General features: G+C 38.0%; 1 protein-coding gene across 2 annotated transcripts in view; it reads left to right on the forward strand.

Annotated features, from left to right (window-relative positions):
* rab6ba (RAB6B, member RAS oncogene family a) overlaps window positions 1-27,882 on the forward strand; it is a 62,219-nt gene that overhangs the window by 17,586 nt on the left and 16,751 nt on the right. The window contains exons 2-6 of one of the 2 annotated variants that reach the window (XM_059340831.1): window positions 6,957-7,015; window positions 17,761-17,814; window positions 18,219-18,354; window positions 21,632-21,743; window positions 26,815-26,908. In XM_059340831.1, coding sequence (XP_059196814.1) covers window positions 6,957-7,015; window positions 17,761-17,814; window positions 18,219-18,354; window positions 21,632-21,743; window positions 26,815-26,908 — 455 coding nt within the window. The remainder of the gene's footprint in view (window positions 1-6,956; window positions 7,016-17,760; window positions 17,815-18,218; window positions 18,355-21,631; window positions 21,744-26,814; window positions 26,909-27,882) is intronic. The other variant, XM_059340832.1, reaches the window with a different exon arrangement.

Genomic DNA, 27,882 nt, shown 5'->3' on the forward strand with positions numbered 1-27,882 from the left:
AATGACATGAGGGGGAATAAAGCGTGAAAATAAATAAACTTGCAGAAAGCGAGAACTGGAGAAGCAAAGCAGCAAGCAACACTCTCACAGACACACACACAACAAACATCAATTTCTGTTGCTCTACTACGTCATCTGGTATAACTGATACGATTGGCTAAGAGCTACCTACAGACGCTTTTGATAGACATTCTAAGCGCCCAATAAACGGCTCTGGAGGATCGTAAACCACACCTCCTCTACGGAGAAATGAACGGCTGGTTTTGTGCTAGCCAGGCTAATGATGTGCATGGTTTGCAGCAAAAAGATAGTAAAAATGACATATTGACATCATACCCGCAACATTAACTTTTCACTACAGTTTTAATGTCTTCATCAGTAGAATATGTCACAGACATGAAAAAAAAATTAACTCAGCAATTTCCATTTCATTTTCATTTATAGCCCTCTATCAAATCTGTGGACAGAATCCCTTCATTTGTTAGCTATTATTGATGTCTATTATCAAAGGAAAACTCAATGTAGAAAGATGGGGCTGGCAGTAGCAGCTTTGCTTTGCAGCAGTGTTGTTTTTAAAAACGGCGGTCACAATGTTTTCACTGGTCTTGTTGGTCACGATAATCCCTCCCCCAGAACCTGATGTAAACTGTTTCTTGTTCAAGACCAGGGAAGAGTTGGTGCCGCTCTGGAACCAGTTTTCCTGGTTGAGAGCTTGTTCTTTGGTTGTCGAAATGGAGGAACTGGTTCAAGATTAGGCACCAGCTCCAAACCGCCCGTCGAACTGCCTTGGGTGCGATAGACAGTGTGGCCCAGGCGTAAGGGGGCTGAACATTAGGAAATCTCTACCTGTGCTGCATTGATTTTTAAAGTAAAGTATTTTAAAATCTGTCTCAATACAATACAATCTGTGCCATACTGCAGCCCTCGAGCAATCCGTTGCACACTTAACACAGATGTGTTATGATGGCACAATCAACAAAATAATTTCCAATACATAACACAAACAGTGTTAGTCGTACAGATGTCTGCTTTCATTGGTTAGTCCCATCACATGGTGCTTTCTATTTCTATTCCAGCACGTGGACTTCATCTAACTGCAAGTCTAAATGGAAGATGATGTCGTTGAGTTCACATACAATGCTGCACTAGGATGTAAAAGATTTAAATGCCTTATGCAACCTCATAAATGCATCCTCTCTAACCCCTACTGCAGCTACATAGAAGAATAACTAACTCATCTCAACTCACCTAAAATTTCCACAGCCATTTAAGTAAAACTATATGCTGTTTCAAAACACTATAATGTCGCAACAGCAAGTAACATTTAAAAGGGATCATGCTGTAGAAGGCAGGGCTCTTAATAGAGACATTATCAAGAAATCACAACAAACAATGCAGCATCACATCCCTCCACAGTCCAGACATTCACTAATTAAGGTAACACAAGAGGAGCACATTAGCATATTTATTTTGAGGTCCCCCTTTTGAGTGATGTAGCAGATCAGGACTTGAATGAGCTGTTCTTAAAAAACAAGCCCACTGGGTCTTTATTAACAGGCGCAGGTTAGTTAAGCTGCTGAGAGCTACACAGAGGCGGTTTGGGTGAATTAAGCTGCTCTTGTCAGAAGACATGTTGTGAATGGTGGGCAGCTTTTTCATGTCATTAAGGTGGCCATTTACACAAGAGGAACTTTATCCACTTTAATTAGAGTGTGACAGTAATCAATAGGTGCCAGACACCGAAGAAAAGCTACATTGAATAGCCTAAATGTCAAGATGGGGCATTTGCAAAGACGGTGTGGGCTCAAAGAGCTGGAGGAGATCAATAAATGTTGCATCGTTGCTTTCACCCAGAAGGGAACATGTACCATTATGCTGGTTAATATCAAACTAGCTGATCTTTTCTTTCCAACTTTTTCATTTTTGTCATAAGTACTCGGCTCGCTGAAGTTCCTCATGTGGAGGATAGGACATTACTCATGTTTTATTTATTTCATTAAAAAAGAAGGCCAGATCAGCCAGTTTTTACACTTACTTCTCATTATAACTTCCTGTAGTTCAATGTTGTCATTCCTTTTGAAATTTATTGCGCCGCAGTTTTCTGTGTAAACCCACTGCCCTGTGAGAACACACCTCTATTACGACCTGAATGAAAAGAGGTTATTGCTGTGTTATCTCTGCCGCTGCCTCGGATTTTACTTTTATGTCTGACTAAAGCTACTAATCATTTGAATCCCATCATAATCTCTAAAATAGTGTTCAGTGTTAATGGCAAAGAGGATGAAAAGCTTATGAAGGGGAAATGTTCAGAAATGCGGAGCTAATTCTGAAATGTAATCAAAAATCTGCCTTGTTAATCATTTCTTTTTAGCCTAACAGAAAATTCACTAAATTATTGCAGCCACGAGCGTAACTAAGCTTCCTGCTTCCACTCCAGTAATTAAATTCACACAAACAGACCTGGAGTTATATATGAAGATACTGACAAAAAATTGAATACCACACTCAGTTCAGCCTTTTAAGATTACCAGAATGCTGTAGGTTGGATCCAGACATTAAGGGACATATTAAAGCTTCCCTGTGGTGCTTTGGTGTGACATCTCAGTTATGTAATTCAGCATGCATCACTGTAATGTGTTATACATACATCCGTGTGAAATCAAAGTGTGCTAGTCTCCCTCTCTGGGGAAGGAATTGAGGTGTCTTTACAGATTTTGTTTAAACTGCACTCTCACAGATACTACTTGACTTAAAGGAAGAAATAAGGACGTGCTGTCTGTCCCTGAGATTTTAGGCTTTCAGCAGCGAGTGAGAGGTACAGAGAGTGCTGTCTCATGTTGCATGGTGGTCGAGGAGGATGAGTCAGCAACAAGGACTCTGTTTGCTAATGTTTTGCTCTGTCATAACTACGATGCAAAGCTATGCTGTGCTGAACAGGGTGAAAAATAGTAACTTTACCACAAACTATAAAGTCAGTGTTATGTTACATTGTGTACGCTGCAACTACTACACCAGTGAATGTCCATTTAAGTTTACATGGCCCCAGGATGACTGCTTCAAAATGCTTGTTTTATCCAAAGAACTCCAAAAGGTTTTCATTTGACAGACTCTCACTCTGAAAAGTTTGTCTAAGGCTAACATTTTAATATTTCCAGCTGACTTTGTTGAAACCAAGGATAGCCAGTTTGTTTATGGGGAGAGTCAGTGGTCATGTCCATAATATGAACTCCTGGATATTAAATGTTCATCTGTAATTTTCTGTAGCATATCACATGACATGGTTAAGTGGTTAGTAGGTTCAGAAAATGACTGAACGTTACTATTTACTTTACTGTTATGCTGCCTTCAACGTTGAGAAGAAATAAAAAATGTCTTTTTCAACATTTTAGATAACATCCCTGGTCATATTGTGCACATATTTAACAATATATTACAAAAAAATACAAAACAATTGTATTCTGATATAAAAATATAATCATGTTCTCTTAGTTATGTCTGTTATGTATGTGGGTTTTGAGCTATCGTTGTGACAAAATCCTAAGCCATTCACACACTCACTGAGCATGAGACTTTCAAGTTTATAGGGCTCACCGCTTTGGTGCTGTCCAGCTGGAAAAAAGTTTATCATACTGTTGTTTCTTTTTACATACATGACTAGTAATTTGTAATGTGTTTTGCAGCAAAAGGACTGCGAACATGTCATGACATATTGACATCATACCATCAACATTGCACAACATTGTTTGTTTTGTTTTAATGTCTTCATTTGTAGAATATGTCACAGACATTTAAAAAAAAATAGCTAACTCAGCAATTTCCATTTCATTTTCATGTATAGTCCTCTATCGAATCTGTGGACAGGATCCCTTAATTTGTTAGCTATTATTAATGACTATTATCAAAGGCAAAGTCATTGTAGAAAGATGGGGCTGGCAGTAGCAGCTTCGCTTTTAAAAATGGTGGTCACAGTGTTTTCGCTGGTCTTGTTGGTAAACGATAGTCACAACCCCAAAACCTGATGTAAGCGGTTACGTTCAAAACCAGCAAAGAGTTTTCTAGGGAGCACAGTGGTTCACTATCTTGCCTAGTGAGTATGTAGGCAGCCCACATTCTTCTGTCAGGGATCGAACCACTGACCTTCCAACCAGTGGGCGACCGCACCACCAACTGAGCCACAGCCGCCCCACAGTATGTAACTAATTAGCCAGGCATGCTAGTGTTAGGTGCTTACATGAGAGCAGATAAACAATTTTCTCTATAATTCCTTACACTTTAAACAAAAGGCCCCACCCTTTATTACTTTTTTAATGCTTTAATGAGTTTACGATAGTGTGCATGGAGCACTCAAAATTGGACTTTACTAGAAGAGTCATGGAGTTTTAATTCCAAATAGACCATGACTGAGTAAGTAGAACTTGATAAATTAACTGGTGTATGTCTGAAGTAGGACGGCTCTGGAGCTAAGTAAGCTAGATGATGTATCGATGAATTAGCATGAGATCATTAGCATAATCAGTAGCTGTGCATCAAATCCTGCCTTGCAGATATGGAAACTAAGTGAGGGCACAGACACATGTAATTAGTCTGCCTGATTAAAACTCTTTCTGTAAACAATTGTAGCTGGCTGTCCATTTGATGAACTGTGAATTAAAGACAGATTATGTTTACTGAGTGTGCCTATGCTTGCACAAATATGAGGACTCCGTCACAGTACATTTCTTTCACATGAATAATGAATTGAAATTTCACAAATATTTAATAACAACAAATCTGGAATGGCAGCTGCACTGTTGCATTGGGGGTATATGTAGATGAGTAGATTTTAGCTGTATTAATCAAGAGTCAATAAGATGAAATGCCAGTAAACTGTATGTTTCCAGAGGCTGGTCACTGTTTACACACTGATTAGACTCAGCAGGAGCACTTTGGACCTGTTCCACTGGAGTTACAGGGATATAAGATACCGGCTCTCAGCCAACCATCTGCACTGCCACTGCTAAATGGATATAAGAAGAGGATGTGATTGATTCCTGCTGGCTTCCCCTTTTTCCTTGCTCCAGTCCTCCTCATTAACAAACCCACTGAGGATAAAAAATCTGAAAGCCATATACCCCATCCATCAGTGAGTCAACCATGTCTTAGCAGCCTTCTTTTACAGAAGCGATTAATTCTGGTGTATCATGCCTTATGATCCTATGATGAATTCATTATTGAACCGATATGAAATTAGGTGGCAGTTTTCCAGTTATTTGTCAGTCACATACCATTACACGCCTCTATAATGATTCTTGGCAATTAGGTAAGTATCTTTTTTTTTCACAGGGCAAAGCATCAGATCTGTGAGTTTGATGCATTTAGGGGAACAATAACAAAACTTGTTGTCTTCTTCTTTTGTTCCCATTGTATCAACGGCTAAACATTAAGGAGCACAATGAATCAGCTCTTCCTTTAGCTTCACCTTGATATTGATGCTGTTGACAGTGTTGCTTACAATAAATGCTAGAATAGATCCAATCTGTACAATGTGCAGTCCAAGATTACTGTAAATTATTGTTTGCAATGCACAGACATTGATCAAAGCGATCAATAGTGTTAGAGTTGAACAACGCTTAAGACATGTTGCTTGCAAAGGATTCAAGGTACAAGTCAGTGTTATGCTTTTAGTCAGGCCTGTGAGGATATTATCAGTAAAGGATATTGTGCTTGAATTTGAGAATAATGATGAAAAAATGATAATTCTCTCCAATATCGTTACTCACTTAATCACATTTGCAAAGTCAGTCCAAATCTTGCATATGATTTTCCAACTGTCCGGTTGAAATAAATCTGTTATTTGGCATTCAAATAATGCATTTTCAGGGTAGGGATGGGAATAATTAATCAATGATCAATTAATGGTTATTAAGAATTTGGTCGTTCACATGGAATTTTTAATCGATCTGTGCATTTTTGTATTTTTATTTTATCTATGACTGCGTATCAGTATCACTGAACTGAAACACAGCAGAGCGTTCAGTTCAGCCAACGAGCTGAGAATTAAATTGGAAAAAAACATAGAAAAATTGAACTCCTTGACGTTATCTTTACAGTTTAATCCCACGTTAGTTAGTTTTACGATTGACAGGAGGTCTCTTTTTGTCCTTTCAAAATAAAAGCATCCGTTATCAAAACAGGCTTTTGCATAGTACTGTGTACATATAAATAAATATATATATGTATATATATATATATATATATGTATATATATATATATGTATATATATATATATATATATATATATATATATATATATATATATATATATATATGAGGTCATTTGTAATTGTAACAATTACTTCCTAGGCAGCGCACCACACGTGCACAAAATGAAGCTAATCTTTTTATATATATACATATATATATATGACGTCCACTGATGTAGAGCCACATCACCCCTCTTGAGAAGATGATTGAGATTTTAGAGCCTTAAAAACCAACCAGTGTCATTTTATTAGACCTAATTAATTAGTCTGTTGGTTTGGCATTCAATGTCAAAGCTATGTGGATGACAGACAACTGCAAATGTCAGCAAAACCTGTTGAAGCCCTCAGGTACCTGAAAAGGTGGTTGACTTTCCCGTCGGGTTTTCTATTGTTCAGTAAAAATTAGTTTGCATCTTTGTACCCCTCACCCAGTTCTCCCCATTGAATACATTAAATGGGCAATTTACGTGTTTTGGGAACACACATAATGCCAGTGGCATCAGCAGCCTTGTAATTACATCTGGACCTGATGGCACCGCTGACCTCCTGGTCACCCCCACACACAGTAATGAGCTCCCTGGGCAGCAGTGACAGCCATGGCTGGAACCATAACCACCTATCCTGCTGTGAGGTTTATGCAGTGGCTGAATAAAGGAAGATGAAGCCTCTTGTCTGTCTTTTAATGCATTCTGTCTTTGTCTTTTCTCTTGCAGTTGGAAAGACATCTCTGATCACACGGTTCATGTATGACAGCTTTGACAACACATATCAGGTAGGTGAATATTTGTCTCTTCATTTACTGATTATCTTTCCTTTCATAGTGAAACATACAGCTCTACATAAATCAAAGGCATAGATCAAGTACATAATAATCGAGGAAATTAATTCACACACAAAGAAACAACCATTTTATAGCCAACATGGATGTTAAATCAGACACCTTTGAATTGAACTACATCAGGAGCACTGTGCGGGCTCAAGCGCTCACTATTTCTAACTCTATTCTCCAAAGCAGCCTGCACACACAGAAAATAAAACCTGCAGTATTATTGCTTTATAAGCAAAAAGTATCTACTTATATAGTAATAAAAAAGGAATTAAAAATAAATCTCACAAAGCTATTCTACTCTCCTCATATAGTTTAGTGTGTGTGTGTGTGTGTGTGTGTGTGTTTTAGCTCACTCAGGCTCCTTATCAAGGGAATGTACAGAGTTATGAGAAAACTCATAAGCAGATTAGTTTAAGAATTCCATCAGAATACGAGATCACCGAACGTGATGAAAGCTTAAGACGCAAACTTTTGTTTTGCTTCAAAGTAAGAAATACTTTAATACTTTTTGACCAGAACCTGACCTTACCTCGTCCGACTTTACAGTTGCTGCTTTCATTTAAATAAACATCAGCGAGTTGGAAAGGACATTTCCATCAGGTATAAAATTGGCTAGCAGGCTTGCTTTCAGACCAGCAAGTTAATAATGTTCTGCAGCCTCCTGGTCCTTTTAAAGCTTGAGACATGCAGCTTCAGTCTCACAAGCCCAGGTGTTAATCTGGCCCTGCCTTTAAATCATCTACAGCAGTCTCTAAAGATCAGCCTCGGCTTTTAAACTAAGCCAGGCCTCCCTTTCCTCACCTCTTCCATCTAACTTGACTTTCTTGTCTTCTTCAGTTTACATATATAACATATATATATAACACGTCATTTAAACTCGTTAGGCACTAAGGTTTCCTCATTTACAGTGACGACGAGTACATTTACAAACAGTAAAGAAATTCAAACTCTAAAAAAGTCTGTCTAAGGCTAACTTTTTAATATTTCAGCTAACTTTGTATTTTTTTTTATCTTTGTGCTAGGTTAAGCTAAGCTAACAAGCTGCTGGTGGTAGCTTCATATTGAATAGTAATAATAGTAATAGCTTAAATATATATAGCGCCTTTCAAGAAAACCCAAGGAAGCTTTACAAAAGGCATAACTGAACATACAGATATGAAAGTAGTGTTAGTCTTCTCATCTAACTCTCTGCCAGAATGCCTGGAAGCATATTTCCCTTAATGTCAGATTTTGTTTTGAGAGAGTTGCACAGCATTAGAGGGAGCACTGGAAAAGGGTTGAACATGGTTGAAAAAATCTTGTTCAGCTTATAATTAGTTAGTTGTTATTATATTGTCAGTGTAACTACAAAGACCTGTCTTGTTTGGTCTTACTGCATCCCACTAACCACCCAAAAAAAAGGGAAAAGGAAAAGCACGTCTCTTTTCTTCAGTGTTCGCACAAGTACTGTGCTGCGCTGTAATGAGATTTGAATGGCTCATTGTGTGTGTGGATTAAATTGTCTGTGTTAGCTCTGTGATGCTGTGCACTCACAGTGGCTGCTGTATCCTCTTATATTTCTACATTGGTAAGTCATGAAAGACTGCAAGAGCCAGACATTTCACACTGACTGTTAGGCTCATGTCTTTGTGTAGTTAAGCTGCTGAATCCTCATGATGTATTGATGTTTTTTTCAACATCTCTTTGTCACAAATTGCTGTGAAAAAGGCTCATTTTTTGGAGGGGGGGACAAAGTTGGCTGTGGACTCAACGAATGGGAACTAGAGTTGTTGTAACAGCTGTTTACCCTACATCGTAGCTTATCAGTGTCTCAAAGGTGGGAAAGGAAAATAATCTGTTCATTAATTCTCGTTAATAAGTGGAGGTTAAAGAGTTTTTACTGAATGATTATCTGCTTAACACAGTGAAGTGAGGAAATGAAAAATAGTTTTTAAATATCCCATTTCAGGGTCATACAGTCATGGAAAAAAATATTAGACCACCCTTTTTCTTCAGTTTCTTGTTCATTTTAATGCCTGGTACAACTAAAGGTACATTTGTTTGGACAAATATAATAATAACAACAAAAATAGCTCATAAGAGTGTAATTTAACAGCTGATATCTAGACATTTTCCATGGTTTTCTTGATAATAACCAAAAACATTATCAAGAAAACCATGGACCATGGTTATTCTGAGACTTCGGCATCTTGGCTATGCGAGAAATTAACATTGGCACCAAACATTAAAGTCTTTTCCTGATGTTAGCATGTAGCCCCATATAGTAGTGTATGTAACGTAAATACTGCAGTAATGTGCCTTAAGCAGATGGCCATTTATAAGAGCAGTGTTTCCCCTACCATTATATTATCAGTCCCGCCCTATCATCTCTCCGTGTACATGTGTGCGCGCCAAACTAAATACCATCAACCTGTACGGGCCGGTCACAGGTGATCCAAACCGATCTAAACACACTGTGCATACGCCGTTCAGTTAGCATTAGCTGACAATTAAAGTTGTTTTAATCACAAAAGGCTAAACTGTGCCTAACGGTCTGAATTACTTCCTGTCGCTAAATACATGCTGCTTTCAAAAAAAGAGCACAGTGTGTTTACAGAATCCACCACAGAATTTACAAGAAGACAAAATAAGATGCCTTAAATAAAACATACAAGAACCTTTATTCCTTCACATTAATTATTCAAAATATGCAATGGTTAAGATCAGTGTATACATTGGAAAATAAAATAATAAAAAAAAAATAGGGCTCTTTATGGAAAAAACAATTCTGTGTTTTCTTGATAATAACATAAATCAAGAAATCAAGAAAACCATAGAAAATGTCTAGATATCAGCTCTTTAATTAAACTCTTATGAGATATTTTTGTAGTTGTCATTATATTTGTCCAAACAAATGTACCTAATCATTTTCTCTATGACTGTATGTTCTTTATTTGAAAGTCCGGCACCCACAGTGTCTGCTTATAAAATGTCTGGCCCTTGGACAAATATGGGTTAGAAGCTGTACATCTTGTGTTTTAGTGTCAGACTTTGCAAACCCCTGCTTTAATTTAATGCAGTATCATGCATGTAATGCAGTGAGATTAATATCTTTATAAATAAGACCTATAATGCATGGATAGTAAATGTGACACAGCCATTTCCTGCATCATTGTCAGAGAGTAGCACACTCCTTAATACTATTACCTGGAGTGAATGTGGGCGTCTGTTTTTGCCTGCAGTCTGTCTCACTCCAAGGCCACTGCTGTAACTCCCAACTGCCAGATAAATTACGACTTTTGAGTTCCAGACGGCCGTCAAAGTCAGCACCGAGCGCAGTCATTCTGAGGTTCTACCGGGAAACATCGTTTTTCAGACAAATGGCCGTATGCACCTTTTTCTTTATGATGAGGCCTGAGGGGACCGAGATCTCCTCTCACCCTGGCTTTTTCAGCCATTTAAAGCCGGCAGGCAACACGGAAGGCAGACAGACAGCGGACAGATAGCATCTGCTTATTTAATAATGTCCCCATATGCTGTTTAATGCCCGTCTCTGCCCCACACTATATCATAATGGCCTGTGCACCAAATGATACCAGCAGCCAGGGAGGAATATGAAAATCAGGTGGTTATTTTATTTGTGTGTAAGCCATTTAAATCCATCACTTAACCCTTTGTTCACAAAACAGCTTATTCATTCCCGTCTTACAGTCACCTTTTTTTGTGGTGGATTCATGATTTTGTTATGGATGCCATAACCTCTGCTTTGTAGCCATAGATCAAAGCTTAAGCTAAAAGTGTGCTCTCTCCTGTGTGTGTGTGTGTGTGTGTGTGTGTGTGCATGCTGCCCCCCTCTCCCCCCGTGTCTTAACGCCACTTTTCTTCCCTCCCCGGCTCAGTGACAGGTAGGGCTCTGAATGATGTTGCAGTTTTTTTTCCAGCTCAACTCCGGAGACCTTTGAGTATTAATTAAAATGCTGCATGCATTAGCTCAGTTTGAGTGTTTATGCTGCTGCTCAGAGGGGAGGCTAGACTTACCCAGTGAGGGTGGAAAGATGTTATGAATGTGAGCCTGCAGGAGACATCTGCCCCTGATGAGAAGATTTATGAAGTCACGCTTTTCCAGACCTACATACTGAATCACCACGTTTTTTTCATGTACGTGAAGCATTTAGATTCAACCAGATCCAGTTCAATCCTTTTGAAGGAAGAGCAGCAGTGTATTTGGAGACCGAGGGTCATCAGAAAGATGAAACCGAGCGTGGCAGTGGCTTTAGTCAGCGGGAGGATGTGAGCGAGGCGAGCCAGATTTGCTGCCTCTAAAGCAGCAGACTCCCATCAAGCAGCCACCCAGCCGAGAGAGACAGAGGCAGGCGTCCTCACTGCCTGGCAGCACATGCTAAAGGGCTCAGAGCCCTCCAGAGGCAGAACGCTTTTGTCAGCTGTGGTGGATCTGTCAGTCAGGCCTGGCCACCAGGCTGTGACTGCATCTGTCTGCTCTGCCCAAACACTCAGTTATTGAGTATAGCAACTGGTGAAACTGATTTATCAGGACATTTTAAAAGATATATAAAATGTCACTTTTGAAGATGAGACAAAGAAGATGTACATTTTGTGATACATTATGATGTACATCATTTTGGTCCTCTTTCTGTATTGCAGTTGAATTTTTCATTACACTAAATTATAAATAAAAATAGAAAAAAAGGCCACATAAATCTATCAAATATGTATAACATGAAGGTCCACTAAACCGGGATTCTTTTCTGAAATGGAAGGACCCACTCAGCCTTAGCAAAAAGCAATGATGTAAGTTACCATATTAAGCTGTGAACACTAGTATTAGCTGAGTCAATGTTAGCTTTGCTAAGTTTGGAAATGATGGCACAGAATGAACTGCTGTGGACTAGTGATGGGAATAATTAATTGATGATGGATTAATGGTCGTTAAGAATTTGGTCCATCACGTGGAAGTTTTAATCGATCTGTTTTTTTTTTATTTTAATTGTATCTATGACTGCGTATCAGTACTCACTGAACTGAAACACAGCCGAGCGTTCAGTTATGCGGCCGTACGTCAATAAGCCAATGAGTTTGCAAACTGAAAGTTGCAACAACAATTATAAAACACACAGAAATACAAGAAGATTGATTTGAGCAAAACTAGCTTACTATATCAAACCTTGCTAGCATGAATTACTGAGTTTAATTTTATCCAAAACTTATTTTAACACAAAACACACTTAAATATGCAAGATCACTGTGAAAACTAACCTCATGCCTCTTCGGGGGCTAAAACATAAAACATTGAATAACATTGACATTATCTTCATAGTTTTATATCACTTGAGTTAGTTTTATGATCGACAGGAAGTCTCTTTTTGTCCTTTCAAAATAAAAGCGCCCATCATCAAAACAGGCTTTTGCATAATACTGTATATAAATATTTTATTTTGCCCATGTACGCATGTTTTTATACATACTGGAGTATGTATAAAAACATAGCGATTAATCAATTTATTGATCGGTATCGTTATAAATGCTCGAGTTTGCAGGTTTCTTACAAACGGCCATCCCTACTGTGGACGCTACGTTATTTCAGAAACTAACCAACTGAGGTGGCGGTAATGTTAGATCAGCCTGCTCAGTGTTCTACAAGGTAAAATTGCTGTTTTTGTCAATGGAGTCTGGTGGCTTTGAAGAACACACAGGAAACTGTATCAGTTCCCCATCATAGAGGGCTGTCTGACGGATAAGTAAAGCGGTGATATGTAAAGCGGTGAAAATATTCAAAATATTCTCATTACAGTGTACACTTATATTGATATTGATGTTTTTAGGTAGCCTTCTTATAGGTACTTCAAATATGGTTTGCTGCTATCACTCGCTTCAAAGCCAACAGGCTCCTAACAAACAGTACTTTTACCTTGCAGAGCATGGGAGTTGTTGGTCCACTGACGCCTTGGTCTGTACGTTTGTGTTATTATGTGACTTTTGGTCTCAGATCTGACCTAACATTCCCAGCATTCCCGGCTCATGACCCAGCAGTGTCATGAGCCAGAAACCTATGTCGGGTCATGTGGGGAAAAGTTTTTTAGAAGGGCTTGGAAAAATGGTATTTTAAGACCACATATCTTGAATTGTGAAGGCTTAGACAAAGGAACACTAGTGAGAAGTTACAGAATGATATGGAAATAAACAGTCTGAAGATGTTACCTCCAGCTTTGTCTCCTTCGTGTCTTCTAACTATCTTCTAATTTTATTGTAGCGAGCCAGAGTGACACGCTTTTCTCTCTGCTGCTGCAACAGCCCAATCTGCTATCAGGTTTGGGAGATTGGTTAGTCTTAAATTAATGTCATTGTGGGGTACAAATCTACCCATAATGCATTGTGACACGAGTAAATGAGTTAAATAGACTAATTATGAATCTGCACCGGCACTACTCATTACTGTGGTTACAAATGTCGTGTGCTGTAATTGTTGTGTTCTACATATATTATATACACTGCCGGCTGTCTGTCGGAGAAGGCCCCGATCATAGACTGATCTTTATTCCCTCTTGTGCCGGCAATAAATTCCCAATTAATCCGATTTTGCGTGTTCACAAACTGCTGTCAAACACGGCGCTGTGAGCAAATGCCAGTATGCTCACTGTGACTCAAGGTCTATTGGTTTAACAGCATCCCTGCCAGATGGAGGACCTTGAAAGTCCTGAAGGGAGCAGCAGTGGTTGGTGTAAGACGTATTCAGATTTCCATAAAAACAGAAATACCACAATTAGAAAAATAGACTTAAAAAATACAGCATGTGCTCAGTAGAAAGAGGCTGTATGTAGCATTTATGTTGCATGAGACAGTCCCACTGGGTTCCAAAATTGTTTTTCAAGTGTTTGATTATTCCAGCTCATCACAATCATCCCTCCTCACTATGTTCAAGGCCTAATCCATCACTGCACTAGTGTGCCCACTGCTGAAACACATTAATCATCTCGTTATTTTCTTTTAGAGTTCACCGGAATAAATTGTGTTGAATGCATTAGTGTTTATCAGAAAATGTCTCACATTACCTAACTGTGATTTCCTTTGTTGCATTAGAGTACCAGCTGAGTCATCATGTTTAAGTGCATACAAACCTACTGTAACACCTACCGTGCTGCCATTTCATGATCCGGTTGCAGAATTGATCTAAAGCAGAACAAGTGTGAATGACACAAATACCTGTGTAATCTTTTTCTGATTGTCTAAACTACGGCTGCAACTATTACTTTCATGAGCAATTAATCACTGTGTTAATCTAATTTTCTCAAATTTTGGTTTTATTATTTTGTCTATAAAATAGTGAAAGATAATCCCTATGTTTTGCCAGAGTTCAGGGAGACATTTTCAAAAGTCTTGTTTTGCTTGACCAACTGTCTAAAACCTAAATATTTTTATTTTACAAGGATATATATAACAGCAAAAGCATAAAATCCCTTTTTTATTCACACACACGCACGCGCGCGCGCGCGCACACACACACACACACACTCACTCACTCACTCACTCACTCACTCACTCACTCTCTCTCTCTCTCTCTCTAACTCTCTCTCTCTCTCTCTCTCCTTCTATTACTCTATTACAGCAAAACTACAGCCTTCTTAGTTGATAGTTTTAAATTTCATCCAAATAGTTGAAGATTAATTTAGACTAATCTATTATTGTTTAAACTCTAATCTTAATGGGCAATCTTAAGCATATGTTGTAACAGTGAAAAAATCCTTGCATTCACATGATAAATAAACTAAGATGCAATTATTATTGAATTATTATCAAATTATTTGCAAATCCAGTTTGTTGCTGGTAGTGGAGTTTACATATGATGGAAAAAGGGGTTAATTTTTACCTGTAATTTTCTGCTGGTATCTTCAATCAATCTTCAATCAAAGAGTTTGGTGATGTTAAGAAGTAGCATGGGATCATGGGAGTTGTTCTCTTCACCACCATTGGTGTCATACCAGTGGAGTTCAGTTTTCATCGTTCATTGAGCTGGTCATTTCCTCTTCAAACATATTGACCAAGTGATTAAAATAAGTAAAAAGCAGTTTCATAATAAACTGTTTGGTGGACACATGATGTTGTTGACGGGCTGCAAGCTGAGCTGACTAAGTCCTGGTCCAAGACGACTAAAACCCTTTGCCTGGTTGAAATATATAGTAAAAAACAAATATGTGGCTTAACACTGGATAAAATGTCAATTTATGACAGCTGGCAGACAAACACAACACTGAAACATGCATAAAGATGATATTAAACCATTGACAAGTGACCAAATGAAACAGACTGGTGCTTTGATTAAAATGACAGATTTGTCTTGGGATTAAAATTGTTGGGAACAACTCAGCAACTCAAAGTATATAACATAGGTCTAGTCAGTCTTACATTTTATGCGGTACAAATATATCTTTTAAGATAATTATACCAATGCAAAAACTAGTTTTGTTCTGCTGATGTGGTTGTTATAAGATACAGTTCCTTTACCCAGACTGTGTGACTGTGCCATTGCTTGCATTATTTGCTTTCTGCATTTTCTACATACAATATTTATGTCAAAATCAATACATTTAATGATGATTCCATCCGTGAAAAAATATCTTAAGACTAATATCTTAAGGGAATATTCAAGTAAAAAACAACATTACTGTTAAAAGCATTTCTTGCCCGAGTCGCTGGCAGAGTGGGCCAGAGAGCCGTGGTGTGTCTTCTAACAATGTTCGCTGGTTAAAAATTTAACAGGAATATTAATAATTACTGGTGATCTAATCCGTTCATGTATAGCTGTCTGTGTGGGATTCTATATTTAAAACTGGAGCCTGAAAGAGTCTACAGCACCTCTGCCATTGCCCCCCCAAAAAACTCCTGTCACATCTCTTTGCTTTTAACTTCATCCAAGCTGTTTTGTCAACAATTTCACTCCAAATCAACATTTTTAAATGTTTTCTCAGGTGACCTTAATGTTCCAAACTTTCTTTAATTTAAAAGTTATATTTATGTACTGTTTGGAGGCTCAGTTTAACCAAATGAGTGCACACAGGGAGATTTTTCAGTCTGTTATGCAAGTTGTTAAATACTTTTCAAGCATATTTTGCCAGAGTAAATAGGGGATTTAATTTGGAAGTGCATGTAATCCACCTGCCTGTTCTGGCCTGATACAGCCAAAAAAGTATTTTTATTTTGCTTACTATAATCTTGTATCAAGCACTTTATAATTTAAATTCTTTGAGGCTGTTTATTTTCAGCCTAGCTGTGCTCCGTCTGACTGAGTGTAAAGGAAGAGTATAAATGACGTCCTGTCCTCATGCCAGACTCTCTGAGTTAGGCCACTGTTGTAGCTGGCATCGCCACGGAAACGAGTGCGTGATCAAGCTGCTGATGCCCAGTTCTGTCAAAGTGGGCAGTGGGCACCCTGCTGCACTGCCTACCACAGGCAAACAACGGATACACCCACCTGCTTAATCACAGATGGCTACAAATGTATCAAAATGAATCTCATCGTACAAATAAAATGTGTCGAAATGAATGTGGCTGTTAAATGCATGCAGGAATCTGCATCATCTGCAGAGGGGTCATTCCCTGTCAGCCATCTGCACTACCTGTTACTGCTGGCCAGTGCTGGAGTGTGCAGGCTGAGGTCAAACAAGCTTAACGCATACAGCTGGGCACTGCTGTGTAATCCTGGGTCAGTGCTGTACCTGCTAGCGTTGAACCTTTGCACCCCTCAGCCCTCACACGTACACTGAGACATCAAGCATCTGGATGCACCACATGAAAGGGTCACAAACCACATCTGCCTTAACCAGCTGTGATTAAAAGCCAATCCAAACTCAATACATCTTTCGTTCTTAGAAATATTTAAGGTGCATACTGTCTACTAGAATAACAGATGGTCCGTGAATGCAAAACACCAATACAATACTGATAAGCCTGCATTTCTTTGTATTATATTGTTTATTCTGAAAAGAGGAGATTACAAAATCTGAAAGTTTTATTACAGAATGTCCAAATTGAACGGCTGTGGCATCCAGAAATTCAGTTACACAAACAAACCCAGTTCTGCAGTTTAACATTGATTTCTGGGTTTTGATTTGTCCAAGCCAGAGCACCTGATGATATCATGGCAGGCAGCAAGCCGTGGGCTTGGCTGCGGAAAGTAAACATCCCTCGAAGAGGGAACACAGTGCCATCTGCCTCGTGACACAATAAAAGCATGATTAGATTGCTTTTATAAATGGATAATGTGAGATGATATGAGCCATGATTTTAAGCAGCCCATTTGAGTCTGACACCGTATTGAAACTATACAGTTGTTCTGATTACTGAAGTGAAATATTTGCACAATAATGAGCCGACATGCTGGAGCCTGCTGCAGTTTAAAACCTGACTGCATTTGATGATCAGTCAACATTAGAAATGTAAAAAAATAATATACAATAAAATAAACAATCTACTAAAATTGAACGTGAGAAGCTGTCATTGTTTGCAGTGCTATTGTATTGACTTGCATTATAGTGCACAGGTTTTCATTACATTTGTACCTGGGTTGATATGATATGATCAGGACAGTAATTAACAGTGGATCTTACAGTAATCTCTCCCAGGAAATGCCCTGTTGTTTGCTTTTTAAGGTATTTACAGTGTTGTTGATCCATGGATATCTTCTTTCCCTAAACCAGGCCACAATTGGAATTGACTTCCTGTCGAAAACCATGTACTTGGAAGATCGAACGGTAAGAACCTCACTCACAGTTGTGTAATGTCATTACAAAGATGTTCAATGTCTGTAATGTGTCAACAGTGCAACAAGTCTGTATTCCAGAGAGAAACATACTGTAGAAGTGCTCATCACTACAATAATGCATGTGCTGAAACGTTACTTAACAGCACTGATGAACAGCATAGCATGTCTGTGGATGAACACAATCTGTGCATGCTTATCTAGAGGAATCTCTCATACAGCAGTACGACCTTGAAAGTGTCATCATGAGGAGTCCACTTATATAAATAATGCCTGAGCGTGAATCTTGTGCTCAGAGTACTCAGACGCATATCTTAGGTACTGTTATTGTGTTGTGTTGTGTTTGTGGAGGGAGCCTAATGTTTTGAGGCTCTCTGACTATCTGAATAATCTCAGCCTCCTCAGCTTTCTCTCTCTGAACCTCAGGTCAGGTTGCAGCTCTGGGACACAGCGGGGCAGGAGCGCTTCAGGAGCCTCATTCCCAGTTATATACGGGACTCCACTGTGGCTGTGGTGGTCTACGACATTACAAGTCAGTGGCCCTTGTGAAATATTATGAATAACATACTTACACTTAGCTGCCAATCTTGAAACCCAGAGGCTGTTAGTCAGACGACGGTTTGTCCTCTAGGGGAAGCAGCCAATATTTGAACCCTTTACATACTCCACAAGAACAGATGAATTTGATCTTGTTCTCGAGGTGGCAAGAAAAAGACAAAAGTTATCTGGTCAGGACATTGCATATTTACACGGTAAACTCCACTGCAGAACTCCTGGGAAGTCGTCACAGGGCCATCCCACTGCAGCACACATCTCATTCAAATTAAAATTTCTGACCAATCAAACAATTGTTCTTGGACACCACTCAAGAACAAAGTTCTGCCCAGATGGTGCGTCAAGAACAGAGAAATTTGTTCTCCCAGGGCTGCTGAAACAAAATGACATCATTCTGTTCTTGCAGCCCTGGGAGAGAGAACACATTTCTCTGTTCTTGTGGAATATGTATTAGCCTTTATGGTGTTCCAGTGTAGCCAGTGGACTTCCTCTTCCATGTGCTATATTTGTTTACAGTCTGTTAACAACTTGTAATGTTAGAATGGAGTTGGAGTTGGAGACAATGTCAACCACCGGATTGTTTTGCAAGTAGCCAGTTTACAGTTTAAACCCAGCTAATAAAGTGCTGAATCACTGTTGTCAGATAGCCCATGGGTTCCAAGATTGCATTTTGGAAATTAAGTTAAGCCTTTTTTTGCTCTCTGCACAGACTGTTTACCTGCATGCAACCAAAGCCTGCAAATGTGATTGGTCAACACTACTCATACTACATACCAACTACAAACAGAAAACAGAATGCTTCCAATATCAAAATATTGTTCTGTTGCTTTTAGATTGTGCATTCATCTGCAGATTACTGAGTTGCTGGCTAGTGTCCAACTTTTTTTCCCTGTTATAGCTGCAAGTATTCATCTGTAATCATACTTTAGCCTTGTGCACCCTAAGACAAGGACATTCTTGGCTTCTTAATTTTTTAAAAATCATTTTGGCTGTTTTAATGATTATAGCCTTCATTTTGGCAAGGGTGTGAGTTATACCTCAGCTTCTATAATATATCAAAAATAAACTGTCCAAAATATAGACTCTGAGACCCTTAAGGACAAAAGTGTCCCCATTGCAAAAACAATTTATGCCATTACAGCATAAATTCATGCATTCTAATAAACAAGGCTTACAATTCAGAGGCCTGGCTTAAAAATTGTAGTTTTTACTATTGTCAAATATTTTGAGCCATTTTGTCATGTTTGCCCTATGAGAAAATACATGCTATTTTTTCAATTTTCCTTTTTTCTTCAAATGTTGTGGCTGCTGTATTATGGAGCACTGTAGAGTTTGATGGAATGCATCAATGTTGTTGCTCATCACTGGCAAATGCTAGAAAATAATATTTAAATTACTCACCAGCATTTAATATACAGAAAACAATTCAACTGTTGTGATGTTTTTCATACCAACAGTGGCATTATGTAAACAAACTGGCATTTAAAGGGTTCAAAATGAAAATTAATCACTATTCAGGAGTGATGATCAGGACTGAAGTCGTCTAAAAAGTTTGAACTCAGTAAAAATGGAAAGTAATGCTAATGTCTAATTTTATGGCAGTTTTTTGGTGCAGACATTTTGTCAGCTAAGGTAAGAAGAGGGAGTATTTTAAGGGGATGCACACGGATTAAATTATCTTTTTTTCAGAGTAAAAATCTTTCTCACTCTAAAGAGCCTTGGCCAGAAACTTCACTGTCTCTAATTATGAAACTTCTGGCAGATGGATTTCTTTGAGTAGCAGAATCCAAGATAAGATTTCACAAATATCAAATGTCTCCTTGATATTTCCCATAAGAAAATTGGATCCACTGCGCAATGAGATGAGATTTATTGCGTTAACCTCCCTTCTTCGCAGATTAGACTCTTAAACAAACACACAGAAAACAGAAACTGAAAGGGTTAGAAATATTTATATATATATATATTTATGATGATCTTTTATATATATCAGCTATTATATTGTGCTTTATAGTAGTAGGACACAGGGATGGGAATCAATAATCAATAATCAATTAATGGTCATTCAGAATTTGGTTGATCATGTTGAATTTTTAATCGATCTGTGTATTTTTTCATTTTAATTTTATCTCTGACTGTGTATGAAACACGGCCGAGAGTTCAGTTCTACGGCCGTATGTCAATAAGCCAATGAGCTGAGAATTAAGTTGGATAAAGCTACAGTTTGCAAACTGATTATAAAACACACAGAAATACAAGAGTATTAATTTGAACTAGCTTACTGTATCAAACCTTGCTATTATTAATTACTGAGTTTAATTTAATCCCAAACTTATTTAAACACAAAACAAACTTAAATATGCAAGATTACTGTGAAAACTAACATCATGCCTCTTCGGGGGCCAAAACATAAAACATTGAACTCCTTGATGTTATCTTTGCAGTATAATCTAACTTTTTTTCAAATTAATCGATTAATTGATCGTTAACGTTATAGATGCTCGAGTTGGCAGGTTTCTTCCAAATGCCCATCCCTAGTAGGGCAGTGAAACAGCAGCATTAAGAAGGTGGCTCTAGCTCATCCTAGTAAAACCATGTAATATTTATTATTTATTAAAGAGCAAAGTACAATTACTGTAACATTGCTGCCCTGGGGAGAGTTTTACTCCTGATTTTTATCAAAAAATAAAAAGTTACCATTCCCCAGAAGCATGCTCTTTTTTTCCCTTCCATAAAAGACGTAGGGCCTGTCTCATCAAATTTCCAATCCTAGCATACAGTTTGCTGTCAGTCTGCACACCAGCAAGCCTGCATACTCAATAGACGTGGCAAGGTCGAAGGGATTTAATAAAGAACTTTAACATGCAACAGAGCTGGGCGTGTACAGTAGAACATGGATTTATTGTGTAATTCCAGTGCTGTGTGTATCATCTATCAGCTCCTATCTTGGATCATGATACATAAGATATCTTTAATATGATCTACCACATGGGATTTTATCTTCTTCTTGCATTAATAATCAGCAGCACCACAGTGTAATCCTGAAATGTTGCATTAGTTTTGAATCTGCAGTTTCCACATGATTTCCTGCCAGCTGTTATAAAAAAAACACCAAGCGTGTCAGTGTTTAAACTCCAGCTTAATGGTTTTGTTTCGAGCTGTCACAGCAGGAGAACTGTCAGCGTCTTGAATGCTGCTGCGACTGTACAAACGGCATCTTTAATTTGACTCTTTTGTTTCCTCTTTCCCAACAGATGTTAATTCATTCCAGCAGACATCAAAATGGATCGACGACGTGAGAACAGAGAGAGGAAGTGATGTCATCATTATGCTCGTCGGCAATAAAACAGACCTGGCAGATAAGAGGTATGTAGTTACTACTGAACCTGCCTCCTACAACAGCAGCACTCGTATCACATTTTGTCCTTTTAGTCAGAGTTTCCTTTTATGTCTTGACACCATGGCAACCATGATGTGCAAAGTGTCAGTCAGTAGGAACATTCAGTCGAGCACAAAACCTCAAGAACAAAACATGATAAACACAAAAACTGACTCGACAGGCTCCCCTGCAGAGTGGATGATTTGATTAGATGTTGCAGCGTCTTTCTGAATAAATCTGTATATTAATGAGACAGTAGTGATTGTCTTTAGACCATGAATTTAATATTAATGCCACCTTCATGTTATATGCAGACAGGTATGAGAAATTAATGCTTCCTTCATTATATATCACATCTTGATGAATACACTCATTAGCATAACTGGTTATGTTTAGTGTTGTTATAGTAATTATGGTGGAACATTAGAACAACTCAGCTGGTCGCATTGCATTGAAGTGAGGAAATTATTGGTTACTATTACTGGTGACATTTGAGCAATCATGAAAGGGTGTGCTCAGGGGAAATATTTTTTCATACATGCATATATATATGTACTTAGTTATGAAACGGTGAGAAAACGCTGATGAAACAGGATTTTTTTAGTGAAGCCAAGAAGGAAAAAGAAAAAGATTTGAAAAGGGAATACTCAGAGTGAAAATGAGATGACATGAAGCAGAAATATACAGTAGTGGAAAATAAAGGGAGAATTGAACCATAAAAAGGCTTGTGCTCTTGGGCCAAAATGCCTTAATGGTGCATACTCTGCAGTGTGTGCACAATCCTTGCCTGAGATAGATTACAGATGTAAAATGATCACTAAAATACAGCGTAGTACAGCATAGTATTGCAATATTTTGCGTGGCAATATTATATCGATTCATGGCCGCCAAGTATCAATATTTAGCGCTCCGACGGCTGGGGGGTCGTCAATATTTTGGCCATTCTTTGTCTTTTTTCCAGAGGCCGTAGCTGGCTCACATTTAGGAATATACTGGAGATACTTTTCTCTTATTTGACAAAACAATTCTTGATTTAATTTAATTTTGTGGACACAAAATGTAGTTAAACAGTTAAATTGCAATATATTGTATCGCAGTACTCATCATATCGCAAAATGCTTAAAATTGCAATAATATCGTATCGTAACTCAAGTATCGGGATAAAATCGTATCGTGGGGCCTCTGATGATCCCCACCTCTACATCCTGGCAAATCTTAAGTTCCACTGTTGAGTTTTCAGTAGTGCTATGTTTGTGTATTTTTTTAATTTTTATTTTTATTGTTACAATGGCAGGGTAGAGCAGTAAACACATAATCATATAAAAAACAGTTAATTTTTTAGTCGACACTTTCCACTGTGGTTGACTGATCTTGGTGTCAGTTTTAGAAAACACAGGGCCAACATTGTAACTAATGGTGTGTTACAAGGAGTAGAGTGGCAGGAGGTGTCCTTTAGCATAGAATCAGACTGTTCAGGTTTATAAACGTGTTCAGTAGAGCATGCGTTCACAAATAATAATGTTTCCTCATGTGGTAGGTAACAATACATGCATTATGCAAACATATGCACCAATTTAATTGTTTTTGTCAGCATTCTTTACCCATGCGGTAACATGCTGCGGATATACTTTAAGCTGCAGAAACAAGTTCCCATAGGCATTCTTGTGTCTTAGATTCAGTGTGTAACTGACTGAAGGAGAAGCCAAAAACTGCTGGTGAGGCAGTTTCTAGCATGCTGGATCTGTCAATAACAGTTCATTGCTGCCGTAACAACATGACAGAGCTTTGGTTTTTGAGATTGTGTAGATACAGTGTCTCATGTGTTTCCACAGTGTAGTAAGGAGCATTTTAACACAATATCAGAATAAGACTGTCTGAGCTGTTAGCTGTCATGCTAAAAGAAACTATTTTGAAAATATTGGACTCCAGAAAAACACTGAACTGAAAACTACTGAACCCTTTCCCTTTAATTTGCTGGTGATTTATCTTGCAATTTAGTTGGGTCTTAATGGGGTCTGGGAGATAAAACTCCAGTAAATGTTCCATGCTAAAGAAGTAAAGGCTGTTTACTGCATTAACATAACATCAGCATCCTCTCCTAATTTGCTGCTTCTGAGAGGTAAGGCTGCTTTACTGCCAAATCATTGCAGAAATATTAAAATGTCTTTTCCCCCTATTCATTTTTTATCTGTGGCATCCTATATCTGTTTCTAGGTGTGTGTGTGTGTGTGTGTGTGTGTGTGTGTGTGTGTGTGTGTGTGTGTGTGTGTCTAGATTTTGTGAGTGATATCAGCCTTATCTCAATAATAATGAGACTAGATTGCATTAAATCGCATCAAAAAGATAGAGAAAGAATATGTAAATGTTTTATTTTCTGACAAACTGTCCCTTTAAAAACGGTCTGAAAATAAGTCAACAATGCAATTTAGTTCCATTAATGAACACTTTATCAGTAGTGACACATCTGACCCGGCCTTAGACCTCACTTGAGAGGAAGCGGAAATTAGTGTGTTTAGCATTACAGTGATGGTGTGGTTTGATTATAAGTTGCTCGAGAGGAGCACCTGTGTCAGCTGGGTTCTCTCTTTGTTTGTTTGTTTGTTCATTCATGCGTGGTGGAGCTTTTCACAATGCTCAGTACCGAGGGGAGTTGAAGTATGCAAAGTTTAGGTGCTGCAGAGTCCCTGGAGGAGGTGCAGAACGTAGTGTGCATTGTACACAAGGCAGCATCAGTAGAATGGATCCTGATATGCTGCACACTGACTTATTTCTGTTATTATTTCTGTTGTTATACTTTTCATTCACATAACACAAATAATTCAGTATCCTTGTAATACATATTCCTCCTAAAGCTTATGTTAAAGCTACATAAATGTTTTTTAGCCACTGTAAACACATAAGGTTAAAAATCTTACTTTAGAAAAAGTGCAAAAGTATTAGAATCAAAATATAATTAAAGTACCAAAGTAAAATGACCCATTATGCAAAATGTCCCCTTCCACAATCATAAATATTAGATTATTGAATTATTATGGAAGAGTTAACCAATAACAACCATTTTAAAAATGAATAAACAATCACATTTTTGATTGATTTCCCCTTGATAGCACAATAAAAAAAACATGATTTAGGAAAATGTAAAAAAAAATTGGATGTTTTATCAAAACAACCCAACTGCTGTTTGATATTCCCTCGAATGCACACGAAACAACAAAACATTCTGGTTCAGTACATATTTCTTGAAGTTTAGCCTTTCAAAAGTAACATTTTTCACCCGCTTGCCACAAACATAGTGAGGCACCCGGTATTAATGAAAGAAAATTAAATCATAAGTCTAGGCCACAATAACACATTTTGTAGGACTATTTATTTTCCCTGAAACTATCACGATAAATTAAAGTATCATTGTATAGATGTCGTTTTAGTTTTATAATGATATTAGAGCATAATAAGTACATCCTTTTCCACAGCAATTCATTTTTTAAATCTCGAGAATATTAAACATTGGAATTGAAATGTGGAAAAGAAATATTAAAATATCCTAGACAAATAAAACATAAATAAATAAACTACAACCAATACAAATAAAATAGACTTTCAGGCTCAGTTAACAAAACATTGCAATGGGATAATCATTATTTGTTATATTATTTTATTATTAAAATAACATATAAACAGCTGGAATGGCTGCATGGGAAATATAGTTTTTTTTCCCCGGCAATTCGTACTGCCTGTCAAACATTTGCAGCATTACTTTAAACACAACACAAAAGCACAAAAAGTCAAGCATGTAGACAACAATATATCGAGGCAGGAAAGAAATCTATTGTGTCCTTTTTTTAATATGGAACGATAAGTCGATATTGTAATTATCGTGACAGGCCTACATAAGTTTTTAGAAAGAAAAAGATCATATTGTGTGTCTGCAATGGCTTGGCAGTCCATCTAATGTTTAAACATTTTTTAGGGTGATGACATCAAGAAATATGACGACATTTGACGACTTAATACAAGCTTTGAATTTAAAAAAAGCCCCTTGGTTCAGCCATTTCCTAGCAGAATGAGTTCTTATACAAAGAAATTAACAAAAGGAAGCAAAAATATTATTATTTTTTGTAACTTTTTTATGAGTGAGTTCATAATTGCCATGAATGCAAATTCTGTTTAAGAGATGCCAGTAGCTTTAGTGAGATCTGATGTCACATTTCAGGACAAAGCTTCTGTGAAACCCAGAATTCACTGCTAGCGTGCATGAATGTTGCTAGGATGCCACGTATCCATGATGCAATTTTCTTGCCAACTGGCTGTCTGATGATAAATAAGCCTTGGTGTTGTTTAAGTTGGGACTCAGACGCATACATCCAGAAATAGCCACAGCAGCACTGGTGCAACTCTGTCAGGTGGTGTTATTATGTAAATACATCTCCAGTGCTGTTTTTTTCTGTACTGCAGAAACTTCTTATCTCACAACGACTGAATTTGTCTTTTCTTCTGTGCAGTGATGCTATTTAAGGAAAGAGGATCAGTTTGGCCTTACAGCCAGTTTGGGGTTAGTTAGTTTTGAGTTAGTACACTGCTAAGATTTCCTCTGTGTTAAGAAAAACAAAGAAGTCTGGTTACGTCATGGTTTTCCCAGAAGACCAGTGGCAGCGTGATTTAAGCAGGTCGTCTTTAGGAACCTGCTGCTGTGTGAGCTGTGGAGTCAGCAGGACTGCACTGATCTCTCTGTTTGTGTTAATGGACACCTGACGCAGTCTCCGTTTCACAGCGAGAGCCAAACAATCACTGCCAGATTCATTAAAATGTAATGCAAATTGGCTGTTATTAATTCCTCTCAGGACAATATAATTAATCACCCTCAGTCATTAGCTAATTAAGTCTGGTGTATCCTCACTTGCCTAGAATAACAGGAGCCTCAGCTGCAGATAGTGGGCTTTACCGAAATGCTGATATGAGAAAATCAGCTTCTGTTTTGTGCCAATTGTCTGTTAACAGTTTAGTATTATTTCTGTTGCATTCTGTGCAGTTTTTTTAATGATAGTTCCCATCTTTTCACAGGCAAATCACAATTGAGGAAGGTGAACAGAGGGCTAAAGAACTGAGCGTCATGTTCATAGAGACCAGCGCCAAGACGGGGTACAACGTCAAGCAGGTGAGTTAGGAGGCTGGTGCTTTGATATGTCAAGTCTTTGATTTAATGATCCAATTACGGAAATAATCATCATCAATTATGATAGTACACATGCATGAGTACCTGATTGGTGTCAGTACACTTCAACCGAAGTGCTACTGGATGGTTAAACAGCATCTGAAACGCCCTTGACTCAAAACCTTTCCAATTTTTGAATTGATGGGGCTGCATCAAAGAACTTCTGTGGTCCAGGCATGTTTTTTAGATTTTAAAAAATCTGTAATAACAGAACAAAGCAGGTAATCACTGCACTCTGCTGTCTTGCTACTATTGTTTACTTCTGTTGCATTGTGCAACGGCCTCAGTTGATAATCCATCCTTGATTACAATGGTTCCACTCAAAACTGACCGAAAAAAACGTCACAGTGACATCACCCATTAGTTTATGGACAAGTTCAGCCTTTTGGCCATCACCGGATTGTTTTTTCGCAGTCAGTGCATGTGCAGAACAGATTGAGGGCCTGAATGACAGTATTTATATGCAAACACTAGTTCTAGCCACCCATCTTTGCAAGGTTAGCTTGGGTTAGCAAAGGGAAATGGTTATTCAAAATGAGCTGCTGGACTCCTTAGAGTGTCTTTTAGTCCAACCGAACACAACATATTTCTAAATGACCAAAATTTTACAGATAACTTTGATCAACTAAAAATGGTATCTGAAAGGGTTTAAATTTCTAAGACGAAAAACAGCAGCGACTTATCAATCATAAGTGAGCCACGCCCTAAAGCATACCCTGCTTTATCTTCTATTTTACTATAAATGGGACCATCATTTTATAAAATGAACATCATAGGATATTGAAGAAGACTTGAAACTTTTAATTGAGATCATACATTTATTGGAAAAAAATGTTTACTGAGGTAATAAATCAAGTGAGAAGGTGGGTCATTTTCCTGTTGACCTACGTACAATCTGACTTTATTTTTAAATCCGT

The sequence above is a fragment of the Centropristis striata genome, chromosome 9 (genome assembly GCF_030273125.1).
Source record: "Centropristis striata isolate RG_2023a ecotype Rhode Island chromosome 9, C.striata_1.0, whole genome shotgun sequence".
In the NCBI taxonomy this organism is placed as follows: Eukaryota; Metazoa; Chordata; class Actinopteri; order Perciformes; family Serranidae; genus Centropristis; species Centropristis striata.